General features: G+C 42.7%; 1 protein-coding gene across 1 annotated transcript in view; it reads left to right on the top strand.

Moving 5' to 3' along the window:
* The window catches only part of ASAP1 (ArfGAP with SH3 domain, ankyrin repeat and PH domain 1), a 558,081-nt gene that overhangs the window by 13,246 nt on the left and 517,957 nt on the right, over positions 1-26,878 (top strand). Inside the window, exon 2 of the mRNA XM_033933030.1 lies at positions 24,331-24,417. Coding sequence (XP_033788921.1) covers positions 24,359-24,417 — 59 coding nt within the window. The 5' untranslated portion in view covers positions 24,331-24,358. The remainder of the gene's footprint in view (positions 1-24,330; positions 24,418-26,878) is intronic.

The raw sequence follows: 26,878 nt of genomic DNA on the forward strand, positions 1-26,878 counted from the left end.
AATGTCCAGTGATCAAAAGGCCTGATCGTTTATATTTTCTGCGTACTATAAACGGAAAGGACTTGGAGGTCATTTATTAATATTAAAAATAAACCAGCAAAATGTGGCTATTAGTCCATGTAACTAATCTTATGATCAAAAGCCAAATTTATAAGCTACAAAAGAAAGGAAATTCTTTTCAAAAAATACAATCCTAATGGAATATTCAGATGGTGATGCGGTTTTCTTAATGGTTACAGTACTAGTGCTAAATGATTAAGCATTCTTACAACCATAAATGTATTGGTTACCATGGAAATGTAGAATTTTCCCAGCAATGGTGTATCACAACTAAGATGTACACACATTCTCTCTCATTGTTATGTTCCCAGCACACTCATGTTCAAAGTCTTACAGAAAAAAAAAAAAAATTCACAAGACCACAGCATCAGTACAAAATAAATTCCATGATAAGAACATAAGAATAGGCTTACTGGGTCAGACCAATGGTCTATCAAGCCCAGTAGCCTGTCCTCATGGTGGCCAATCCAGATCACTAGTACCTGGCCAAAACCCAAGGAGTAGCAATATTCCAGGCTACCTACCGATCCAGGGCAAGCAGCGGCTTCCCTGATATCTTTCTCAATAACAGACTTTTCTAGAGGAAGACTTTAAAGATCAAAACAAGGACCGTGTTGGGTCCTCTTCACTGATTTAAGTTGTGGATGAACTTTACAGTTTCAAATTTAACCTAGTAAATAATGGCAGATAAAGACCCGAATGGTCCATCCAGTCTGCCCAACCATACATGCTTAATTTAATTTAAATGGTCCTTTTTCTTAGATATTTCTGGGCCAGAAACCCAGAGCCCTGCCCAGTATTGTGCTTAGGTTCCATCTACTGGAGTCTCCGTCAAAGCTCACTCCAACCAATCTTAATCATCCCCAGCCATCAAAGCTCTTCCCAGTCCTTCCTCAACTGAATGTCCATATACAAGACACATACCATGCAAGTCTGCTCAGTACTGGCCTTAGTTCCAATATATACCCATTATTTTCTGATTAGAGATCCTCTGTGTTCATCCCAATGCTTGTTTGAACTCTGTCACCATTTTCTTCTCCACCACCTCCCTCGGGAGCGCATTCCACGCATCCAACCACCCGCTCTGTGAAGAAGAATTTCCTAACATTACTCTTGAGTCTACCACCCCTCAACCTCAAATTATGCCCTCTGGTTTTACCATTTTCCTTTTTCTGGAAAGATTTTGCTCTACGTTAATACCTTTCAAGTATTTGAATTTCTAAATCATATAATAATAATTTTTATTTTTATATACCGCCAAAGCCATAATAGTTTGAGGCGGTTTACAATAAGAAGAGCTGGACAATCAGTGAAGATAGGCACAATGAAAAGTCATTGATACATGTGAGCAGGATACAGAGATAAGAGGAGCTGGAACAATCAGCGCACGAACAGCGATAATAGGCACACTGTAAAGTCGTCAAGTACAAGTAGGCAGGGTATTAAGAAGGCTTTAGAGATCTTGGTTACAAATTGGTTAGAGTAAAAAGGGAAAGGGCTTTAAGAAATCTTAGCTTACAAATTTGCTGTACAAGTTAGTTTTTACTAGTTTTCTAAAACTTAGATAGGATGTGGAGTGTGTAATAATGTTGCCAAGCCAATTGTTCAGATGACCTGCTTGGAAGGCGAGTGTTCTGTCCAAGAATCTTCTATAATCGGCAGGCCTTTATAGATGGATGGATAAACATGTGGATTCTGCGTGTAGGCCTAATGGAATAATCCAAGTTGAAATGAGAGAGCAAGTACATAGGGGCCAAACCAAGAATAGATTTGAAACAAAGACAGGCGAATTTGAACAGAACTCTTGCCTCCAGGGGCAGCCAATGAAGTTCTTGATAGTAGGGGGTAATGTGATCCCACTTTTTTATACCAAAAATCAATCGTACTGACGAGTTTTGAATAATTTGGAGTCTTTGTAAGGTTTTCTTGAAAGACATTACATTACATTACATTAGTGATTTCTATTCCGCCTGTGCCTTGCGGTTCTAGGCGGATTACAAATTAGAAGAGATCTGGACATTACCGAGAGAATTACATTACATAACATTGATTCATGTACTTAACATTGATTCGTGTACTTTACATGGTATGGTAGATGATTATAAATTATAGGATATCTGGATTTTTCCGAAAGAATTTCAAAGTAGACAATCAAATAATAACAGGGTACAGTGGAGACCCCAAGTAAATGATGTTGCAGTAGTCGAGCATGCTTAGAATGGAGGATTGCATCAGTAAACGGAATGAAGTTGCGTCGAAGTACTTTCTGATGGTTCTTAGTTTCTATAAAGTTGAGAAGCCTTTTTTAACCAATAATTCCGTGTGTGCATCTAGAGTAAGATAATGGTCCAGAGTCACTCCCAGAATTTTTATGGAATTGACAATTGGGAAGACTTGTCCGTTCAAAGAAATTGAAGAATCTTTGATTTTGTCATTCGGACTTGCCAGGAAGAGTTGGAAGAATTTAGAAGAATTTGGTTGAGTTTGGAAGAATTTGGTTGAGTTTCAGTTTGAATTCTGCCATCCATTGTTCAATTTGCTTTAAAATAGAAGCCAGATGGTTCTTAGTCTCATAAGTCAGGTTTGTTAGGGGGAAAACTATGGTGATGTCGTCAGCATAGATGTAAAATTTGACTTTTAAGCTTTGCTGTAAATTACCCAATGAGGCTAGGTAAATGTTAAACAGTGTAGGGGATAAGGAGGAACACTGCGGGACTCCACATGAGTTAATCCAGCTGAATAAATGATTGTTGTCACTGTAAACTTGGTACGATCGATCGTTTAGTCAGAAAGCCCTGAAACCATTTTAACACATTATCCGAAATACCAATTGACTCCAGACAGTCAATTAAGATGATGTGATCGACTAAGTCGAAGGCACTACTTAGATCAAATTGCAAGACTAGTGCACTTGTACCCTAACTTAATAAGCTGTGGAGGGAATCTAGCAGTGAGGCAATAACTGTTTCAGTGCTAAAAACGGAGCGGAAACCTGACTGGTTATCAAGTAGTATGTTGAATTTATCCAGATAGGTTACTAAGTCCTGGTTAACCAAACCTTCCATCAGCTTTACAAAAAAGGGAATGGTTGCGATGGGTCTGTAGTTCGATGTCAACTTGAAAGATTCCTTGGGATTTTTTACGATCGGAGTGATTAGAATCTGGCCTAAGGTCTCAGGGAAGGTACCTGACAGTAGAAGAGAGGTAAGCCAATTATGTAATTTGGCTTTGAAGGCGAATGAAGCAGCTTTCATAATATTTGGAGGGCAACAATCTAATTTGCAGTAGGAATCAGCGTATTTTGAATAAAATTTGCAGAATTGTTGCCAGGTAAGGGTGGTAAAATTATTCCAGGTAATGTCTACCCTAGGTACGGTCATGAGTTGAGCAACTGGGTAGTCCGAATGGTTGGTTGTAGCAACCGAAAGGAAAGATCTCAGGTTGATGATTTTGTTGCTAAAGTACTAGGCCAGAGCATCGGCCGATGGTAGGGGGGTCTGAAGTAGGGCGGGAGAGGGTCTGTATGTCATAAAGATTGTTGACTAATTTAAACAGATTTCTGGTGTTGGTATTTGGAGAGCCAATTTTTTGAGCATAAAAATTAGTGTGTTTTGTTGTTATTCATTTTTTATATTTTTATATCTCCTCTGTCCCTCCTTTGCTCTAGGGTATACATATTCAGGGCTTGCAGTCTCTCTTCGTATGTCTTCTGGCACAAACCTCCTACCATTTGTGGTGCCTTCCTCTGGACCACTTCAAGTCTTATGTCCTTTGCCAGATACGGTCTCCAAAATTGAACACAATGCTCCAAGTGGGGCCTCACCATCGATCTGTACAGGGGCATCAACACCTTCTTTCTTCTACTGGTCATGCCTCTCTCTATACAGCATAGCACGCTTTTGGCAACAGCCACTGCCTTGTCACACTGTTTCTTTGCCTTTAGATCTTCGGACACTTTCACCCCACGATCCCTCTCCCCATCCATGCATATCAGTCTCTCACCTCCCAGCACATATGGCTCCTTCTGATTTCTAATCCCCAAATGCATTAGTCTGCACTTCTTTGCATTGAATTTTAATTGCTAGATATTAGACCATTCCTCTAACTTTTTCTGATCCTTTTTCATGTTTTCCACTCCCTCCTCGGAGTCTACTCTGTTACAAATCTTAGTATCATCCGCAAAAAGGCAAACTTTTCCTTCTAATCCTTTGGCAATGTCGCTCACAAACATAATGAACAGGATTGGCTCCAGCACTGATTCCTCCACTACTCGCCTTTCCTTCCTCCGAGCGAATTCCATTAACCACCACCCTCTGGCGTCTGTCCGTCAACCAGTTTCTAATCCAGTTCACCACTTTGGGACCTAACTTTAGCCCATCAAGTTTATTCAAGAGCCTTCTATGAGGAACCGTGTCAAAGGCTTTGCTGAAATCTAAGTAAATTACATCTAGCATATGCCCTTGATCCAATTCTCTGGTCACCCAATCAAAAAATTCAATCAGATTTGTTTGGCACGATTTACCTTTAGCAAAACCATGTTGCCTCAGATCCTGTAACCCATCTGATTCTAGGAATTACACTATTTTCCAATAACTGAAGTGTGGCTTACCGGCCTGTAGTTTCCCACTTCATCTCTGCGACCACTTTTGTGAATAGGGACATCCGCTCTTCTCCAATCCCAGGAACCACTCCCGTCTCCAAAGATTTGTTGAACAAATCTTTAATAGGATTGACTGCATCTAATATAATAAAAGGCTAAGCTGCGCATGCGCACTCCTACCTGCGTGCGTCCGTTTTCCGTGAGATGTAGAGCACCTCAGATAGGAGTGCGCATGCGCGTGAATCTCTCTCTCCCGCCATGATCTCGTAGCTACCAGGGCTTCCCCACTCTTACCCAGGAATCGGCGAAGTATAGGCAGCCTTGGCGAAGCCAATGAAGGACCCAGGGAGGTTGAGGATGAGCCGGTGGGTGCAACTAAACATACCAGCTAGCTTCTAGCCTCAGCTCTCTCACACACTTCTCAGGGTATGTCCTCCTCCTCAGTCTCCTGCCCTCCCAGCCGCCATTTTCCACGCTGGCCTCCACCAATGGCGGATCAGCAGGGCAGGCCCAGCGACTCACGAAGCCTTCCGGTGCCTCTGCCGGCCAAGTTTTTTTTCTTTTCCAGGCAAGGAAATAATTGCCACTATTTCCTTCCCTTTGTCCGGAAGATCAGACAATTTGAACCGTACTCTCTGACCAATACCGCAGCCCAGATCTCGGCCCTAATAGCTTTCCCTTACCTGCCGCCAGTCCGCTGTGCCAACTTAGTCTCGGCTGTACTGTGGTCTGTGAGATCACACGCTGACTTGCAGCTCCTATCACCAGGGAGGGGGGGAGTAGACACTGCGAGGCCTGAGCCAACAACCGACAGACACTATTGGCCTTACCCTCTCCTCCTCACCCTATTGCCCCTATCGCTGGGTTTCTTATCGCATGCGCCTACCTTTACTTATTTAACTTTGTGCATTTCATCTCTTACCACCACCACCACCACCACCCTTGCTAGAGCCGCAGCAGTCTGTTTTTTCACGCCAGTTTCCTTATCATATGCTCTCATCTAATTTATTAAGCCTTTCCGGTTACATCTTCTCATCCATACCAGCCTATTTGTCAGATATGCCAGGTTTCACTCATTAAGAATATGTCGCTCATTTTTAAGGTTTTGTGTGTGGGTTTTTTTAATATATAATGTTTATTGGCATTTGATATACAGCCCTATCTGGAAAAGTTCAGGGCGGAGTATAATTTATTTTCTTTGGAGGAGACAGAAGGGGCCATGGAGAGATAGGGAGAGGGAAAGGGGGCTGCTTTGGGGGGGAGGTGTGCTGGGGACAGACAACTTTGCTCTGGAGGGGGAAGACAGAAGGGGCCCTGGAGAGACAGGGAGAGAGAAAGGGGGCTGTTTTGGGGTGAGGGGTGTGCTTGGGGCAAACAGCTTTGCTCTGGGGGGAAGACAGAAGGGGCCATGGAGACACAGGGAGAGGAAAAGGGAGCTGCTTTGGGGGGAGGGGTGTGCGGGGGGAGACAGAAGGGGCCATGGAGAGATAGGGAGAGGGAAAGGGGACTGCTTTGGGGGGAGGTGTGCTGGGGACAGACAGCTTTGCTCTGGGGGGAAGACAGAAGAGGGCCATGGAGAGACAGTTAGGGAGAGGGAAAGGGGGCTGCTTTGGGGGGGGAGGTGTGTGCTGGGGGCAGACAGCTTTGCTCGGGGGGGGGGGGGGGTTTCAGAAGGATACAGACAGCGGCCAAGGAGAGAGAGATAAAGAAACACAGACACATCTATTCTAGCACCCGTTAATGTAACGGGCTTAAAGACTAGTGTTTTAATAAAGCCATCATCAGCAACATCAAGTTCCACAGTCTTTTTTTGTTCTGGTGGTTCAAACACCACCATGTTCAAGCGCTATAAGAGCAACCTAATTCAGACGTCCTCTGGCGTGCTCTAGCACCATGTAACACTGCCTGATGAAACATCCCAGAACTCCAGTTCTTAAAAAATAAAGTTACCTCTCTGTGAGCATAAGAATTCAAAATCTTTGTGTTTCCATCAGCCCAAAACATTCATATAATATTGTCCATACGGTGTCAAATTTTTTCATAAAATCTATAACAGATCATTAAAATGACATGCAGAAGCACAGTGTATATTGGCTCAATGAGGTGCTCCATTTTGCTTCTTCCTCAGGAGCCAAAAATGAATAGTATCTGCCAAACATTAGTCAAAAGTTCCATCAGGCTTACCGTTCACGCCCTGAAAATGCCTTCTCGTAGATTCCCAGCTGCCTGACATTGAGCACGCCAACTATGTACGTCCCATGTTGATACTATGCACACAACTGCCTGAAGAATATGAACTATGTGATCTAAATGAAGTCTTTGAATAGTTAATATCACAGGGTTCTTCCATCTTTGGCAAACGCCGTTCACACGGTTCACTGAGCACTTCGTTAAACTGATAAGTTGTTATGTGAAAATTTGTTTTGTGGTTAAGAACATAAGAATAGCCTTACTGGTTATATGTTATTTTAATTTTATTATGTTGAATACTTTTAAACAAAAAGTTTTCAATAAAGAAATTTATTAGAAAGTAATTAAAGGGCATTATTTGTATGTATGTATGTATGTATGTACTTCCTATGATGATGTCATCAATTCTTGCTTATTACCAATTTATATTGCGGTTTGCTTTAACCCTGACAACTCATGGACCCCTGAAGAAGGCGTGCTCTCTGAAACACGGCCCGTGTCGGGTCCCAGGGTTTGTAAAACAAAGGGTGACAATAGTTACCGCATTTTATATTTGGTTTAATAAACACAGCCTGCATCTTGTACATACTGTCTGCAGTTTTGTCTTTTGTTTTTTGATGTCATCAATTCTGACATTTTGTCTAAGTTTAAATGTCAGTTTAAAGTCACACCCCCCCCCCATTATTAAAAAAAACCATACTGTCGATGTCATATATGATAACCCAAATGAAAAATAATCATAGAATGGAATTCCATTCAATGTTGTCATTGAATCTCCATTTGGTGGAGGCTCCTAGATGGGAAATCCACCATTATTCTTGCTCCAGCACACATTGAGCTGTATTGCCCCCCCCACACACACACACACAAAAAAGGTAAAGGTAGAAGAACTCTAACAATAATAATCCATCTGATCTGTTTTAATTGATGTTTTGTTGTAAAAATGGAGGCAGTAATAGTGTCCATGTTTAATCAACTCCTTTCCTATTATAAAAACCAGTGTCTCTCAAACTGTGTGATATGGCACAGTGGTGTGCCCCGAAGAGATTCCAGATGTGCCACGAGAGATTCCAGAGTTTTACTTTATTTTAAAAAATTCCCTTCATAAGTATACTGTATACTAGAATAGATGACATGTACACTGTGTACACAAGAGTCTGTCAATGTTATGAGCAACTGCATGCGGAAGGATACAACTGCCCAAACAAGCATCATTCTGTCATGTGATTGGTCCTTGAAAACTGAAAGGCAGGTCATTTTATCTTTTTATGCAGTAATCATCTTAACTTGAGCATCAAATCAAATCAAGGCTTTGTTACTATTTGGATCTTATCTTTGTGAACTTGGATTTTCAGCTCTGACAGAAATTAAATCTAAAAAAAAAAAAGAGAATGCAGATGGTGGATCATGAAATGCGGGTTTGCTTGTTAACTATCAAGCCGCATTTTGAATTAATTTACACTCAAAAACAAGCACATCCATCACATTGATTAGCAATTCTATTCTACTTTAGCTTCACCGTTATAATAATTACTCATACATAGCTTAAAGAACTTTAAATAAATAACTCTCAAGTTTAATTTTTTGTTGGTTTTGACATTTTATAATTTCAATTATAATGTGCCGTGAAAAACATTTGCTCGTTTAGTGTGCCAGAGCTAAAAACAAGTTTGAGAGACACTGATATAAATGGAGCAATAATTGTATGTTTTTATGTATGTCTCTGAATTAGTTGTTGAAAATGTCCCTAAGGATTTTGATGAAAAGAGTGAATCTATGGTTTTCATGTGTGAAAAAGCAATTTAGCCAGGTCTGGAATTCTTCAAAATTCACTTGGAGGGAGTTCAGGCTGTGGCTTTCTTCAGGGTATGCTCTGATGTCTGCAGTGTGACTTTGGAAATAGTGGGTTCACTGACTCGATTGGGAACAGGGCAGTCCACAAATTTGAATTTGGTCGTGAAAGTCCATAGAATGAAAAAGTCTCTGGTAGATTTAAAGATGTTTTCCCCATGGAGCTGGCTTAGATGTTCTCTCAGGGTTTCTGCTGCTGGCATTGTGCTTGTTGCAAGTTTCCAAGTCTCGCTGCATCTTTGACAAAAACACAGCGAGACCATGAAACCTGCAACAAACTAGTGACCACTTCCTTGCCAAAATACCAATTTACTGGCAGTTATAAGCCACTCAATATAATCAGCATGTCTCTTCGATTGTGAACTTGTTTATTGTCTTCATGTACAGTGTGGCAGCAAGTTATTCAAACATTTAAAAAATGTTTTATATATAAAGTTACTTAACGAGTTACTCCATAATTTTTAGACTTTAAGCTTCTTCTTGTAGTTGAATGAGGATTTGAGTTCTTAGAAGTGATCTCATATTAAGTTGGCATTGATGTTTCTTTCAGAGGATAATGTTCAAATCTTAAAAGATGTATGATCAAAAATGCCTTTCAATTTGGCAGACAAAAATGAAGAAACACTCCTCAGTTAAATAGACTCCACCAACATACACATATCCCCTTGTTGGTCAAACAAAGCTGCCTTCTTTCATTCAGCTATTAAATAGCCTTGCCCTTAAGGCAACTATAACATTAACCAGGAAAAACTTAGAAATAAGCATCCAGAAAAAAAAGGAAAGATCTTAGTAAAAGGAAGTCCATTCCAAATCAAGGTTCAGCCTCTATAAGGAAACATTTCTGTTCACAGTGCGCAATGCTAAGAGACAGAGAGTTTCCAAAACATTTATAGATAGGGACGAGAACAACTAAGAGAGGAACTTTGGAAAGATTTGCCAACAAGCAGGCTAAGCAGATGCCTGAGAAAGTCAGAATGTCACCCCAGCCATCTCTAATGAAGTTGATTCAAATGCATCGAAGAAAGACAGTTTTAAGACATACTCTTAAATTGACATAGGATGGCTCATGTCTCAGATCATACAGAAATTTATTCCAATGTTAAGAGGCTGTTCAATTGAGCTGTTAAATCATTAGTTTTTTTGCTCTTTTAAATATGATTTTAGCGCTTTTTTAAGAAATTGTGCTGTTTTATGTTTGTTTATTGATATGTTCCTGTACTTTTGTAACCTGCATAGATTGTTTGGATATGTGGGATAAAAGTGTTTATAAATAAATAAAATAGATAGATAGAAGAAAGTAGTGTGTCATGTAACTTCCAAATATATTTTTTTATGAAAAAGGAGGATCACACACATATCCCTGTAGAATAAAGGTTAGTTCTGGTAAGGGAAGAGTGTAGCACAATGGGTTCAAACCTATGCTGCTCCCTGTGACCCTGGACAAATCACCCAATCCCCCCCCCCCCCACCAAGTGCCCAGGCACATTAGATAAATTATGAGCCTGCTGGGACAGGCAAGGAAAAGTACCTGAATACATTCATTTAAACCATTCTGAGCTCCCCTGGGAGAACAGTATAGATCAGGAAAAGAGGAGGCTCAGGGGAGATATGATAGAGACCTTCAAGATCATGAGGGGCATAGAGAGAGGGTGGATAGGGACAGATTCTTCAGACTGAAGGGGACAACAGGTACGAGGGGGCATTCGGAGAAACTGAAGGGAGATAGGTTCAAAACAAATGCAAGGAAGTTTTTTTTCACCCAAAGGATCGTGGACACTTGGAATGCGCTACCGAAGGAAGTGATCAGGCAGAGTACAGTACAGGGATTCAAACAGGGATTGGACGGATTCCTGAGGGATAAAGGGATCGTGGGATACTGAGAGAGGTGCTGGGATGTAATACAAGTATAGAAAGCTAACCAGGTAATAAGTATGGAAACCCAACCAAGTCGTGAATGTGCAAGACCGGAGGGTTAGGACTTCGATGGGAAGATAGGACTTCAATGGGAAACCAAGGTGGCAAGGGGGCCCCTTCTGGTTATTCAGACAGGTCGTGACCTGTTTGGGCCGCCGCGGGAGCGGACTGCTGGGCAGGATGGACCTATGGTCTGACCCGGCGGAGGCACTGCTTATGTTCTTATGTAGGGGTGCCCACACTTTTTGGGCTTGTGAGCTACTTTTAAAATGACCAAGTCAAAATGATCTACCAACAATAAAAAAATTTTAAAACATAAAGAACAGAGAAAATGTTAATTATCATTCATATTCCGGGTTTTTTTTCAAAGAGGTCAAGGCAGATGACTTTATGCAATGTCACCTCAGTAACAACCATACAGAAATAGACAAATATACCCCCTCCCTTTTTACTAAACCACGATAGCAGTTTTTAGCGCAGGGAGTTGTGCTGAATGCCCCACACTGCTCTGGACGCTCATAGGCTCCCTGCGTTAAAAAACGCTATTGCAGTTTAGTAAAGGGAGCCATAGTGCAAAATATAGAAAACAAATATAAATTCTCAAAACAGACACATTTTGATCAATAAATTGAAAATAAAATCATTTTTCCTACCTTTGTTGTCTGGTGATTTCATGAGTCTCTGGTTGCACTTTCTTCTTCTGACTGTGCATCCAATATTTCTTCCCTTCTTTCAGCCTCCTATATTCTTCCTCTCCTCCAGACCTCATTCTCTCCCTTAACTTTTTCTTTCCTTCTCCCTGCCCCCTTCTTTCTTTCTGTCTCCCTGCTTCCCTATCTTTCTCTCTCTCTCTCCATGCCCCCTTTCTTTCTGTCTCCCTGTTCCCCCTTTCTTTCTGTTTCCCTTCTTTCTTTGTCTCCCTGCCCCACTCTTCTTTCTGTCTCCCTGCCTGCCCCCTTTCTCTCTTTCTCCCTGCCCTCTCCCAAGCCACTAGGTTTGTTGCCGCCGCCATTGGGGAACAGGCCCCCAAGCCACCACCGCCCCAAGCTCTCCCTGCAGAAGTGTCGGACCAACCAGCATTCCGCTCCCCGACGTCAATTCTGACGTTGGAGAGGAAGTTCCAGGCCAGCCAGGTAGCGATTGGGGTGGGGGCGTCAGGGAGAGGTAGGCTGATTGGCCTGGTAGATCGGGATGGCAACATGAGTCTATCATGGAGCCCGGGATGGGCTCCGTGATTGACTCGCATTGCCTTCCTGATCTACTGGTCAATCATGAAAGACATATTGGGCACCCCTGATATAGATAAATAAAATAGTCACTTTAAGCCAAGAGACTCAGGTTCAAACCCCATTGTAACTCTTTTTTTTTGTAAATGATCCCTGCATCGGGTTACCAGATATCCGGGACTGCACTGGGAGATAGACCTAGGATTCTGGTTGGCCCAGGTGCCTAAGGCCTGTCCTACAGGAGGAGCCTTAAGCACCAAGGCCAGTCAGGCCCTTAGGCCCCTCCCTGGTTCATCCCAAGATGCACTAGGAAGGGGCAGGCCCGCCATTCCTTTGATGGCGGGCCTGCTGGCCAGACGCAGGCAGGAGCCATCTGACTGGCCAACGAACCTAGGTTATGGTGGGTCCGGGTGGGGGGTGGCAAGCTTTTTGGAGGGTGAGGGGTGTCGGCAGGAGAGATTGGGCATCCCTCCTGCCGCCAATCATTGGGGAGGGTTCGGGGGATCGCGGCAGGAGAGATTGGGCATCTCTTCTGTCAGCGATCATTGCAAGAGGGTTTGGGGGATCGCGGTTGAATGGGTTGAGTGAGCTCCCACACCCAGATCTAAAGACAGAGCTCGCATTAGGCAGAAAGTTAGGTGCCACTGTAGCTGAAAAGAGTGTTCCAATTTGCAGAAACAAAATTCTACGTTTTGACATTTTTTCAGGTCATTGATTGAACTATATCCACATCATTCTCTTGGTAGGGCTGAGAACTTTTCAGCACCACCTCGTAATCTGTATAGATTCCAGAACTGGTAAAAAAAAAAAAAAGATTTTTTTTATTCTTAACAGTAACTTTAATGTGAATTTGTCTACCATTCAACAATGTGTTGTATATACAGCACATCAGCCCCCGATTATGTTTATGAGGAAAAAAATAAAACTTAATAGCTTTATTTCAATAGCGGTTTATACAAGAAAGATAAATTCTGTTAAGAAGAGTTTATAAGTGCTTTGCATCACTTTTAACTACAATCAAATGGTTGTAGCTCTTTTGTTCAAATGCATCTTATAGTGTATGGTGTGTCATGCACATAAATACAATCTGTCAGATGTGTCACAACAGAAGGTGGGTTGAAACTCTTGCTTTAGAATGGCCTTTCCAGTCAGGATCAAAACAGTTCTTCCAGCTACTGCTGGCAATACAGTCTCAGATTTAGTCCATAAAGCAGCCCTATCCCCTCAGCTCAGTGGCGTAGCGAGGGTAAGGGGCGGCCAGGGTGATGATGCCCCTCCCCTTCCTCCTCTCCATCCCCTCCACTCCTTCCCGACTCCCCTGCCGCAGGTGCAACCCCTTCCCTCCCCCCCGGTACCTCTTTAATTTTCCTGGCACGAGCAGCATCACGAGCTTGCTGTCCGCGTCGTGTCTTCTCTCCCTCTGATGTCACTTCCTGGGCGGGGGACCCGGAAGTGACATCAGAAAGAGTTGACACCGATGTGGGTGACAAGTATGTGATGCTGCTCGTGCTGGGATAATTAAAGAGGTACGAGGGAAGGGATGCACGCGCATGGCAAGGGGAGGGGGGGGGTCGAGAAGGGGCAGAGAGGACAGATGCCCCCCTCCCCTCACTTATCATGCCACTGCCTCAGCTTTATTTCTGCCCAAGGAAATTGCAGATTTTGCAGCACACCATCTACCATAGCATTTATATCACTTTACTAAACCCCTTCTCCTGGAGAAATTCTGCTCTTATGCATGTCCCCTCACAGTTGCATGCTAATCGATTTAGGCACAAGGGGGCCAAATTCTCAAACAGCTGCTGAAAGGCGGCTGTAGCTACCCTACCGCCGCCTAACTTAATCGGTTTTAACTGCCTTTAATCAACATGATACCTGATTACATCATTTAAAAGCAATTAAACCATCAATAAAAAAAGACAGCGCCTCCACAAATAGCACTGGAACCGCAATCACTGAGGTACCTACAGGTGCCTAAGGGTGAGATAGGCATGGTTAATGCCGGAAGTACCCTTAGGCGTCAGTAGGCGCCTCCGAAGCCACAATTCTCATCACAGATAGGTGCTGGAAATGTATGCCAGGGTTTTCAAGGCCTACGTTTCCAACGTCTGTCTGTGACATGGCCGTGATTCTATAAACAGCGCTGTCGCATGATTGACATGTGATTGGTGCTACTTTTGAGGGTGGCTGCTAATCCCTGGTCAAGGGGCTGGATTCTAAAACAGCCGCCGAAAGTTAAGACAGCGGCAGCTGCCCTATCGCCACCTCACTCAATTGGTTTAATCAACGCGACAATTGATTATGTCATTTAAAAGCAATTAAACCATCATAAAAATAAAGATGGCGCTCCCACAAATGACATTGGAACCGTGACTGCGGAGGTGACTACCTGCTTCCGGATAAATCCTGACTACTCTTGGCATGCTAATGTAATTAGAAAGTCTTTTTTTTTTTTTTTTTGTAACATCGCTGTTTTGTAAACCGCTCTGAACTGCTTGTGGTATTGCGGTATACAAAAATAAAGTTATTATTATTATTATTATCACCTAAGGGCAAAATAGGCATGGTTAAGGCCAGTTTTGTCTGTATGTGTTTGGTGGGATGCTGTTTGCTTAGTAAGGAAATATGAAGATAGCTGCTATTAAAAAGCGCAATTTATCAAATTTTAAAAAGGTTTGGAGACTTTTAAATGACTATTGCCAGACTTCAGTTTAATTTACAGCTACCTTTGCCTTTGTAGTACTGGTAAATATTATGTGATGCTAATTTGGTTCACATCTGTCTATATAAATTCAATAAAGAATTAAAATAGAAAAAAGGCAGTGCCTCCACAAATGGTGCTGGAACCGTGACTACGGAAGCCAATACCAGTGCCTAAGGGTAAAATAGGTATGGTTAACACCGGAAGTACCCTTAGGCATTGGTAGGCGCCTCTGTAGTTGCAATTCTCATCAGAGAGAGGTGCTGGAAATGCAGGCTAAGGGTTTCAAGGCCTACATGTCCTACGCCTATCTGTGACGTGCCTGTGATTCTATAAACAGTTCCGATCATGCGATCAGCGTCGCTTTTGTGGGTGGCTGCCGATCCTTGCGCCGTTTCTAGAATCTGGGCCAAGATTTATAGATTAGTGCCTGGCACGCGCGCACACACACACACACACCTACCAGTTATGTACTGGTACCAATCACACATATAGCACTACTGTTCTATAAACTAGGTACCAGCTGATAGAACTGCCTTTCACGCATTTACTTTTACATTTCATTGGAGTTACTATACAAAAATAGGCATTTTTCTCCCTGTAACTTTAAAGAATGACACGGGGACAAATTTTTCCCAATCCCCGCAGGAACTCAATTTCCCCGTCCCATCCCCGCAAGTTTTGTCGCCGTTTCTGTCCCATTCCTGTAAGCTCTGCCTTAACCGCACAACACTTATGATTTTAAAGCGCTTCAGGCTTGTGCAGATGAGAATGGAGCTTGCAGGAACAGGGCGGGGATAGGAAAAGAACTCACAGGGAAGGGGAAAAATGTGTCCCCATGTCATTCTCTACTTCATTAGGTAAGCCAGGGGTGTCCAACCTGTGGCCCGAGGGCCGCATGCGGCCCAGTGAAGTATTTTGTGTGGCCCCGGTTGAGGGCAATGCAGTGTTTTCCTCTGCTGCCCCCGGGTGTTTACCATCTTGCCGGCTCCTTCCTCTGTCTTGCTGCAGCGTTTGCGTGTTTGTGCGGTCCCAGAAACATTTTTTGGGGCCAGTGCGGCCCAGTGAAGCCAAAAGGTTGGACACCCCTGAGCTAAGCTCTCTAAATTACCCCTTTAATTGGCAGATGGTAAAACGGCTGCTATACATAACTTGATGTTGAAGGAGAGCAACAGAGCCCAGTAAACAGGCATTTGGGGATGCAGATCTCCCATAAGAGCCATAGAAGACACATGTTGCTTCTGAGCAGCAATGCCAAACAAAGGGTTAAGGTCCCACGATAAAATTATGCACGTTCCCAGAGTACTGTGTCTGCGGTTACTCGTCACCTTGGCTGGCACTTGAGCATTTGCGGATGGTGCTCCAGAGGATTAGCCCCCCAGTGAATTTTTCTGTGACCCTTGTTTCAATTATGCTGTAGCTTGGAAAACAAATCAGCCAATCCGCATTTTAATTGATTTACGCCTATTTTTCCATCTGTAAGAGGATGTAAATTTAAAAAGTACCACCATCGTTTTTTGTCTTACCAGGCAGCGTCCTGGGATAAAGATTTAAATATCTTAATCATGACTTCCAGCACTCACTTGGATTTTAGGAGACATCTGAAAACTTCTGTTTACCAAATATTTAGGTAGTTAGGTTAATTCATCTCATTGTTTAATTTCTTTTGTAAACCACATTGAACTTCACGGTCCTGTGGTATATAAGTGAATTGCAAATGTAATGTATTGTTTCAGTTACTAAAATAAAAAAAATAAAAAATCAACATTTTTGGAGTATATATAGCCATGAGTCAATGTTTGTAAAAGTTTAAATGACCTTTACAAATGAAGCTGGCTTCTCATTTGTATAGCAAGTTCAGGCAGGCAGCTATATTGTATGCTATCTAGCACCGTTTGCATTTAAGCACCTATATATTAAAGGTTTGAACCCCTCCCCACCATCACACTCTCCTCCTTCTGATGGTTGCTTAGCTCACATTCCACGCTATCACAAACACATACTGGTACCTCTCCTGCGTAGAAGCTTTCCCACACTGAATCGCTGATTTAACCCATTTGGCATTGTTGCTCAGAATTTTTTACACACCAAGCGTTCTATAAAGAAAAAGTGATTAAGATACCAGAAATTCAAATTGGTAATTGGTGTGTAGAGGGTTTTGTGACCGATGATAGATAACCTGTCCTGCTGTGTTAAACCATCGCAAGAATAGAATATTCTGTGGTTGGTGCAGGCTTCTGAAGTCTTTCCCTCGTGACATATACAAAACCAATTGCACAAGGAACCTATTTTGTGTGTTGTATTGTTGCTCAGAAGCCATATGTGTCTTCAATGGCTCTTATGGGAGATGGTCCTATTCCACCAGCAGCTGAGCATTTATTCCACCTTTTATATTGTTTAAACCACAATTTTTTTAAAGAGAATCTACGAGCCTCAGCCCCACCACTCCACCGCATCAACAAACTTTCAGCGCGGCAAGCTTTACGTGGTATTTCATCCTCGGCTCTTCACTCTAGTTTATAAATCTTAAAAGTGCATTGTGCTATTGCTACAACTCCCTTATTTAAAGTGCTTAATGCTTAGTACTTCTTTTCATTCCATATAAATTATATTGTTCTTTTCATCCAATCATAATTTTCATAAATATATAAATAACTTCCTGAACCTAGCTTTTGTTTCATTTCATGCTTAGTATAATGAATTCTTTCGGTTTAGGAAGGTTGGACCCAACATGTTTCGCCAGTTAGCTTTTTCAAGGGTCTACCCAAACCGCCAGAATCCATCCACCTCAGCAATATTTTTAGTCCAAAGGGAGATCTGCATCCCCAAACGTCTGTTACTTGGCACTGTTGCTCTCGTTCAACATCAAGTTACGTAAAGCAGCCATTTTCCCCATCAGTCAATTAAAGGGTTAAAATGTGGACTCTTCTGCTTGGTTCTACAACATTCATATTGCTTCGGGGCATAAAACCTCGGCATGGATTTGAACCCTAATCCTTCCTATTCCACCAGCTTAAGTCTGCCCCCAAATCCAGACCAAGTTCTCCTGCCTGGGTTTCAGTATTAGATCAGAAAGTGGCAAGTCTGCTTATGTATCACAAAATTGTAAAAAAGCTATATTGTCTAATGCTATATGGTCTAATGGTCTAATGCTGAATAAATGCAGCAGGCCTCTATTTAAAATGTACAGCGCTGCGTACGCCTTTTCAGCGCTATAGAAATAATAAATAGTAGTAGTAGTATTTAGGCAAATGAAACGTAGGTAGCTGCCTAAGATGCTCAATTTTTTGGGTGGGCCTGGAAGTGGACTGGTTAGGCACGGCCCACAAATTTCCTCTTCTTCCCTCACTGAAGCAGTAAAAAATAATATCTTGGCTTGTGGGGTTCTCCAAGCCCCAAAATGAATCCTCACTCTGTAGGGAAATTCTTTCCAGAGCTGAAACTCTTCTTTATCATAAATCCGGAAATCCAGACAGGACACACAGTGATTCTTAATCTTTATCTTTATTATTCTTAGAAATTGCTTGCCCCAACATTTTGGCCCGACGGGACCCGTATCGCCTCACAAGAGGCTTTCTCAAGGGTCCCAGGGGGAGCACTCCATTAGCGTTCTCTCACTCACAGGGCAGGAGCAGCTAATGGAGTGCTCCCCCTGGAACCCTTGAGAAAGCCTCTTGTGAGGCGATACGGGTCCCGTCGGGCCAAAATGGTGGGGCAAGCAATTTCTAAGAATAATAAAGATAAAGATTAAGAATCACTGTGTGTCCTGTCTGGATTTCCGGATTTATGATAAAGAAGAGTTTCAGCTCTGGAAAGAATTTCCCTACAGAGTGAGGATTCATTTTGTTGCAAGATTGTATATCACCTCACTTTCCGTCTTCACCATCCTTGCTTTAGTTCTCCAAGCCAGCTGAAGTCCTCTTCAGAGCCTCCCCAAGCTGTCTTAAACCCGGAGCAGTCAGTAGCATGCTTCCAACTGCCGATGCTCAGAGCCTCCCACCCTGTATATGCTCAAGTGTGTTTATGCTACCTCTTGTTTACCCGTGAAGCTGACTCAGGCGTATATATCCCACTCCAACCAATACACTTATGGTTAGGGTACCAGACATCTGGATTTCCCCAGGCATGTCATCCTTTTGAGGTTCTCGGAGAGAGCGGGAACTCGAAGGCCTTGAGCATGCGCAGAAGCTCAAGGCCCAGCAAAAAGGATGGCAGATCTTCGGGTCCCGGCACCGGCATGTCCTGTGCGTTGGTGCCGGGTGCCAGATGGGGGAAAGTGATGTGTTCGGGTGGGTGGATGGGTGCGTGGGGGATGCCGGATTGCGGCGGGGGGGGAGGGGTGACACAAGCGGGAGGGGGGATGCCGGATCGTGGGGGGATGGCGGATCGCAGGGGGGCCTTTGTAAGCGGGGGGAGCAATGCCGGTTCTCAGGGGGGTAGAGCAGTGCCGCTGGCCTTGGGGGAGGGGGGGAACGAATCAAGCGAGTTTCCCTTACTTTCTATGGGGAAACTTGCTTTGATATACGAGCAATTTGGTTTACGAGCATGCTTCTGGAACAAATGCTCGTAAACCAAGGTTCCACTGTACATCCTTTTTTGAAAAAAAACGTTTAAACTCAGATTTAGACATCATATCGAAAATGCAGCTATACAGAAGCATTGTAATATTTTTGGTCTTATTTTCCATCCCTTTCCTAATAATTCCTAGAAACTGGTTTGTTTTGGTTTTTTTTTTTTTTAAATCACCGCTACACACTGTGCAGAAGATTTCAATGTAGTCTACAATGACACCTAGATCTTTTTCTTGAGTGCTGACTCCTAAGATGGACCCAAGCATCAGGTAACTTTGAGACTGAGATCAACCCAATTAGAATAATTAAAAATCAAGACAAAGATGAAAATGAAAACAATTTAGGTTTAGAAAATGGAACACAGTGTCTTTTCAAATGTTTTTTTCCCCCGCATTTTGTGGGCTTGTAAAGGATTGGGGTTTTTTTTGTATTGTTTGTTGTATTGAAAATTTGTATGGAAACCTTTTTTTCCTCGATATCTTTTTGATATTGTAAATGTATTAAATTCAAATAAAAAAAGAAAATGGAACACAGTGTCTTTTCAAATGTTGTTTTTTTTTTTTAGAACACATATTTTGCTCAAAAGCCCCCTTCTTTACAAAGCTGCGCTAGCCTTTTTAGCGACGGCCGCGGCGGTAAGAATTCCTATGAGCATCAGAGTTCATACTGCTGTGGCCGATGCTTAAAACGCTAGCGCAGCTTTGTAAAGGATGGCCCAAGGTGAATACATTTGTTTCCCTTTCTCCAATGGGCTTATGGTTTCCTTGCCAGTTTTTGTCTGCGACTTTCAGCTTCTAATTTGTGAGTTATTTTGTTCTGCATGGATGACCAAAGTATGGTATTCTGCTAGCATGTACACTACTATCTGTGTAAGAATATATAGCAATCTGGTTTGATCTATTTTTCCGTTTGGGAGGTGCATCGATATTCTAGGGTCTGCTATGGCATTTGTAGTGTTGCATTTTTTTATTTTGAAACCTGGGAGTTAGTGCTCTTATGGTTATGGTGCATAGTTTATTGAGAATTTTATATATTGTCTTTCTAGACTGGCAAACAAGGTGGTGTTCAATACTAATAAGTTCAAAGAGAGGAAGAAAATCAATTTTTTAGACAGGAAAGGACTCTAATCAATAAAGCACCAGAAGATTACAATCTAACAAGAAGCAGGTTCAGCAGACCTGAGAGAGAGAGGTTCACCAACCTCTCATAACCACAACCCCCCCTCCCCATGGGAAACTGAAATCTATCAAAACACTCTGATTCTATTGCCTCAGAAGCATGCTCACGTTTCTATATTTTTTATATACTGTTTATCATGCAGGTATCTACACGGTTTACAATAAAATGACCCTCTGTTGTAGTTCCTTCCTATTTCTCCTACTGTAAAACGCGTCTAGCTCTACGAACGTGGAGATGATGCGGTATACAAACCTAAGGATTAGATTAGATATATATATAAAAAATACTAAAAACTTATCTAAACTAAAAAAGAGAAACATTTACGCATTGACGTACATGATACATTAGGAGAATAGGAAGGAGAGATTAATAAATTCATTGAGATGAAAATAAAAAAGGAAAATGGGAAAGGGAAATACAATTAGGTTGGGGAGGTTGCTTCAAAATAAGCGTTTTGTTCGTTTTAAGATTTCTGCAAAGGATGATCAGTTTTCATAGATGAAAGAGTTTACAATGTGAAGGTGTCTTTAAAGAGGAACATTTTAAGTTTGGATTTAAATGTATCTAAAGAGTTTTCTAAACAAAGATCAGTGTGGGAGCTGTAACAGAGAAGATGGATTTGCGAGTGGTATAAGAGTTCTCAAATTTAAGGGATAGTGAACTGGCTTTGATTACTGGATTGAAGGGTCCTACAAGATGCATATGGAATTAAAAGTTTATGAATTTCAACCCTACCTTAAACTTTTTAAGGTGGAATTTAGCTCATAAATAAGGTGGGGGAGCATTTCAAAGACTGGGAGCAATGAAAAAGAATATGGGGTACCTTTTAACATAGAAACATGATGGCAGATTTAAGGCCAAATGGCCCATCCAGTCGGCCCATCCTCAACCATCTACTTATCTCCTCCTCTCCATAAGAAATCCCACGTGCCTGTCCCACACTTTCTTGCATTCACACATACTCTTTGCCTTATGGTTTATTTGGTTATAGCCCTGCACGCATCCCTTTTCTTAACTTTCCTTACACTCATCCTTTGCTTTCTCTCCTCTAAGACATTTTTATCCTTTTCTCAAATTTTCTTACAATGTACAATGTTCTTCTTTTCTTGTCATCCCTTCTCAAAGCTCCTTTCTCATCCCCTTCAGATGCTTTCCCCCCCCCCCTTATCACCTCTCCCAGATTTCTGTCCTTTTATGATCCCTTTTCTTCAGATGCTGTTGCCCCTTTCTTGCCTCTCTCAAAACGATTCTCCTCTTTTTCCCCCAGAACTCTTTACCGTCTTCTCAAACCCTCAGAAACTCTTCCCCCTTTCACCTCCTGCCTCTACTCCACTTCTTATTTCTTTTCTTCTTCCAAAGATTTTTCATTTTTCTCCCACTCCCTTCAGGCACTTTGCCTCGTTCCCAATCTTCCCACCTGGGCTTCTTTCTTTTACGGGCTCAGTGCAACACAGCTATTTGTACTCAAATTCCCCTCCTCAACAGTACATTTGAGTCAAACATTACCACCTTCTGCTGAACACCAACCTCACAATATGACTCAACACATTTCTGCTGTTCCTGCCAGGAGCCGGTCCCATAGCAGCAAATGACGTGCAATATAACACTGCTTGTTACTCCTCTTGCTAGTGCAGCAGCTAGGTGGGTTTTTTGCCAGGTACTAGTTACCTGGATTGGCCACCGTGAGGAGGGGCTACCGGGCTAAATGGAAGATTTATACAGTGGTACCTCAGAATCTGAACGCCCCAGAACTTGAACGATTTGAATCCGAACTTTTTTTTTCTTCATTTTTGCTCCAGAATCCGAACACTGCTTTGGAATCCCGAACTGCAAGCAGTGCTCAGCCCCTCTGACGCAGCTTCCTGTTTCCACCTGGGAGGGAAGCTTTGGGCTGAACACCACTTGCAGCTGCCATTGCCGATCTTGCTGTCTTGCTGGGGGGTCCCGATCGGACTGTTTCTGCCAGGTAGGCCCAATTTTGCAGTTTATGGGACCAAGGAACGGATTAATCCAGTTTCTATTCTTTTCAATGGGAAAAATTGTCTTGGAACTCGAACGGGATTCTGGAATGGATTAAGTTCGGATTCCATGGTACCACTGTACTTGGCACATGTAAGAGCATATGAACAGCCTTAATGGATCAGACCAACAAGCCATTCTAACATCACTGATGAGGTTGACTCTGAGGCACTGTGGAATGAGCCATTATAACATCACAATCACAGCTCTGGAATGTTGCTCTTTGGGGTTTCGGAATCTTACTATTCTTTGAGATGCTGGAATGTTGCTACTCCTTAGGTTTTGGCCAGGTACTAGGGACCTGTATTGGCCACTGTGAGAACAGGCTACTGGGCTTGATGGACCATTGGTCTGACCCAGTAAGGCTATTCTTACGTTCTTATGAAAGGAGGATCATATGGTAGTTTGGGTTAACCTGGGCCCAATCTGAGGTATTGCAACTGAGGTAGTAAGTCACTTCGTTGCTTTTTTTTTTTTAAGAAGAAGAAGAAGGGGTACACCATCCTATAGTGACATCTTTGATGGGGAAGTTTTGCAAGAAATTATCTCCTTTAGATCAGGATGATCTGGATTGGTTTGAAGGTTTTTCAGTTCCATCTGTTCTGTTGATCTATCTTGATCACTGTGTTCTATTTGGTTCTAGTGAAGTAGCAGTTATGTCTTTCATTCAGAGTTTGATCTGTGTTATATGTATTATCATCAAAAAATATTTCTATTTGGTAACACATTGAGCATTGCTATTTTCAAGAAAATGATACAGAAATCTCAAATACTTGGCAATACCACTGCATTTACTGAAATATTATTTACTAGTCTTGAAGCCCGTTACATTAACGGGTGCTAGAATAGATGTCTGTCTTTCTTTCTGTCTGTCTCTCTGGCCCCGTCTGTCATTCTTTCTCTCTCTCTCCTTGGCTAGTGTTTGTCTGGGGTATGGGGTTCTTTCTCTCTCCTTAGACGCTGCCTGTCTGTCTCCTTTGCCCGCTGTCTGTCTGTCTTTCATTCTCTCTCTCTCTTTGGCTGCTGGCTGTCTGTCTTTTTTTCTTTGTCTCTCTCTCCTTGCTTGCTGGCTGGCTGTGTTTTTTCTATGTGTCTCTCTGGCCCCCTGTCTATTTGTCTTTCTTTATGTCTGTCTCTCTCCCTGGCCCCCTGCCTACCGTATTTATCTGTTGTGCCATGCCTGTCTCTCTGTGGCCCCCTTCTGTCTCCCCACCCCCTCCCCAGAGCAAATTGGTGGTTGGGTTTTAGAATCTGGGGCTCCTAGGTCATGTATTCCTCCCTCCCGCCAAGGTGTTCTTGGTTAGGTGTTTTTATTTATTTTTACACATGTTGAAACCTGCAATGGGTAAAAATACCTCGGCCGCTCAAGAGATGTAAAAAGCATGCACCTGTTGTCACGGCTCAGTCCCTGTTGTCCGCAAATCCGGCAAAAAATAAATGGCGCCACACCGCCTCCCTGCTCACACAGACCTCCAACAAGGAAAAACAGCACTACCGGCCGAAGTTTATTTTAAAGTTTAAAGCCGCTGCGGCGGCTCCTCGCACTATCGCTGCCTGCGTCGGAAGCCTTCTCCGACGTAGGTGTGGCTCATGAGAGGAGCCGCCTCAGCGGCTTTAAACTTTAAAATAAACTTTGGCCGGTAGTGCTGTTTTTCCTTGATGGAGGTCTGCGCGAACAGGGAGGCGGTGTGGCGCCATTTATTTTTAATTTTGAAGGTGGCGCGAGCTGGAGCAAGTCGTCTATCTGCAGACCGTCCTGGCCCGGCGTCTGCCCTCTGCCGACAGCCGCCTTGCCTCAAAGCCCTCCTCCTGGCAGCCAACGCTCTGCGAGTCCTGGTGTAGCGCATGCGCACTCTTGCCGGCACATCCCGACAGATGAGGGATCAGGGAACACGCGGCGTGAGTGCGCATGCGCGCTTAGCATTTTATTATTATATAGAATATATTATTTCCCATTTAAAGCTGATAAGTTTCTTTTAACCCAGTAGTTTTGATGTACTGTATTGTGTTTCTATACAGGTAATTCTGGCACAGTAACAGGCGAGACATGAGATCCTCAGCCTCAAGACTTTCAAGCTTTTCTTCAAGAGATTCGATATGGACCCGGTAAGGGAAACATTAGTAAGAAAATGTTGCACTATAAAGCAGATATTTTCACTGATATTACAAGCTTACAAACAGTTCAGATTATACAAGGGAAAGGGATGAAGATTTGTACAGAACCTTTTTTGTAGTTTTACAACCACACTCAAAGTGGTTTAAATCCAGGTACTTCAAGCATTTTTCCTATCTGTTCTAGTGGGCTCACAATCTATCTAGTGTACATGGGGCAGTGAGGGAAAAATGCTTGAGTACCTGATTGTAAAAACCGCTTAGATAACCTTGATAGGCGGTATATAAAATCCTAATAAACTTGAAACTTGATTAAGTGACATGCCCAGGGTCACAAGGAGTAGCACAGGGTTTGAACCCACAAACTCAGGGCAGTGGCACAGTAAGGGTAGGAGGTGCCCCTCCCCATGCCCTCCTCTCCTTCCACACACACCCTCTCCCCTCTCCAGTACCTCTAAATCTTCTAGAGCGAGTGGCTTCTCCAGCATGCTCCTCGCGCTAGTGTTGGATTTCCCTCTGACATAACTTCCTGGCCCCGTGACCTGGAAGTGATTCAGAGGGGAACTAGGTTGGCATGAGCCACAGACAGTAGTTCCTTTTGCTAGCGAATATCTACAGAGGTACGGGTTGGGGCTGGGAGGGATAGTGCGAGTATGGCGTGGTGAGGTGGAGAGGTGCCGGTGCACCCACGACATGGTGCCTGGGGCAGTTCGCCCCCCACTTACTATGCCACTGCCTCAGAGTGCTGCGTCTGTAGCTCTAACCACTACGCACAATGCATTACTCCACATGGTTAAAATCTGTAAAATTTTTAAAATGTTTTCTTCCAACTTTGTTGTTTGCTATACAAAAATAAGCAGCTTTCAAAGGAAAGTGACAGGTGCTGATAATGCTTTCCCTTTAAAGCAATGGTCTCAAACTCACGGCTTAGGGCCCATATGCAGTCCACCAGGTACTATTTTGAGGCCCTCGGTATGTTTATCATAATCACAAAAGTAAAATAAAACAGTTTCTTGATCATATATGTCTCTTTAGCTATAAAATTACAATATTATTATTAAGACTTAGCCAAAAGGAAAGATTTATAAACTATAAAGAATTTTACCTCATGCAAAAATTGTCATTTCTTTAATAAGACATTAACTATTTTTTCTGAGGCCCTCCTACAAATCCAAAATGTGGCCATGGAAAAGGTTTGAGTTTGAGACCACTGCTCTAAAGCAATACATTGGAGGTTAAACTGCAGTATTTATAAAATAACTAACTTTACAACTAAACTGTACAGGCACAGCATATTTCAGATCTACAGTAATTAGATCAGGCACTCTCTGGGGAAGCAAGGTTTTACCTATGTGCATGACATGCTGCTGTAGCTCTTTAAAGAGATGCTCACTTGGTGGAAGAAAGCAGCCCAATCAACACTAGCTGGCAAGGCAAACAGAGCTGTGTTGGGACATGAATAAATCTGAACGAGCCGATCTTTTTCTTTACAGTCATTCCATTTATTTCACTTAGGTCACAGCTCCTGGAATGCACGGCTTGGTGCCTTAATTATAGCATGCATCAAGTCAATGTAGACGAACTGTTATGACAGGACATGCTGATTTGCTGTTCAACTAAGTGTAGTATCGAGCCATGAACACCACTTACTGACTGAAAACACAAAACACATTTCTTTTCCCAAGTCTCTTTGAGCCCAAAGCTCATACCTGACTAATACTTTTGAAGAGAGCTGCTTCCTAAATAGTATACATGAGACTTCATACAGTATATGCGTGAGGTATTATTATATGAGGGGGTGCTGAAAAGTTCTCAGCCCAACCAACTTCCGAAATTCTGAGCGTCATTTTGCCACTGCAGCGGAATGGAGTGGTATTTTATTTTGCAAAGTGCCGTTCTGCAGAATCGTAATTTTGACATTATTTCAGATCATTGATTGAACCATGTCAACAAAAAAGTATAGGATTTTCAAGTGTGGAACTCTTGAGCTATCATGAAGTTCCTATTCCTGCAGAAGAAAACTCCAAAGGAAATCCATGAATCTATGATGCAAACGTTGAGTGACAAATGCCCATCATACTCCACAGTGAAGAAGTGGTGTGCAAACTTTCAGTGTAGAGATTGAGACCCCCGAATATGCAGCAAGGTCAGGGAGGCCTCAAACTGTGTCAGCTCCATGTCCATGACCTTATTTGGGCAGATTGGCGAATATTGGCTAAAACAATTGCTGAGACACTAAGGGCTCCTTTTACTACAGTGCGCTAGCGTTTTTAGCGCACGCAAAAGATTAGCGTGCGTAAACCATGTGCTAAACGAAAAATACTAACGCAAACTCTATGGAGGCATTAGCGTTTAGCGCGCGATAAAACCACTAGTGCACCTTAGTAAAAGGAGCCCTAAGATATCCAAGGAATGTATTGGGTGTATAATCTGCGAGCAACTGGGTATGCAGAAG

Source organism: Geotrypetes seraphini, chromosome 2 (genome assembly GCF_902459505.1).
Source record: "Geotrypetes seraphini chromosome 2, aGeoSer1.1, whole genome shotgun sequence".
NCBI classification, from domain to species: domain Eukaryota; kingdom Metazoa; phylum Chordata; class Amphibia; order Gymnophiona; family Dermophiidae; genus Geotrypetes; species Geotrypetes seraphini.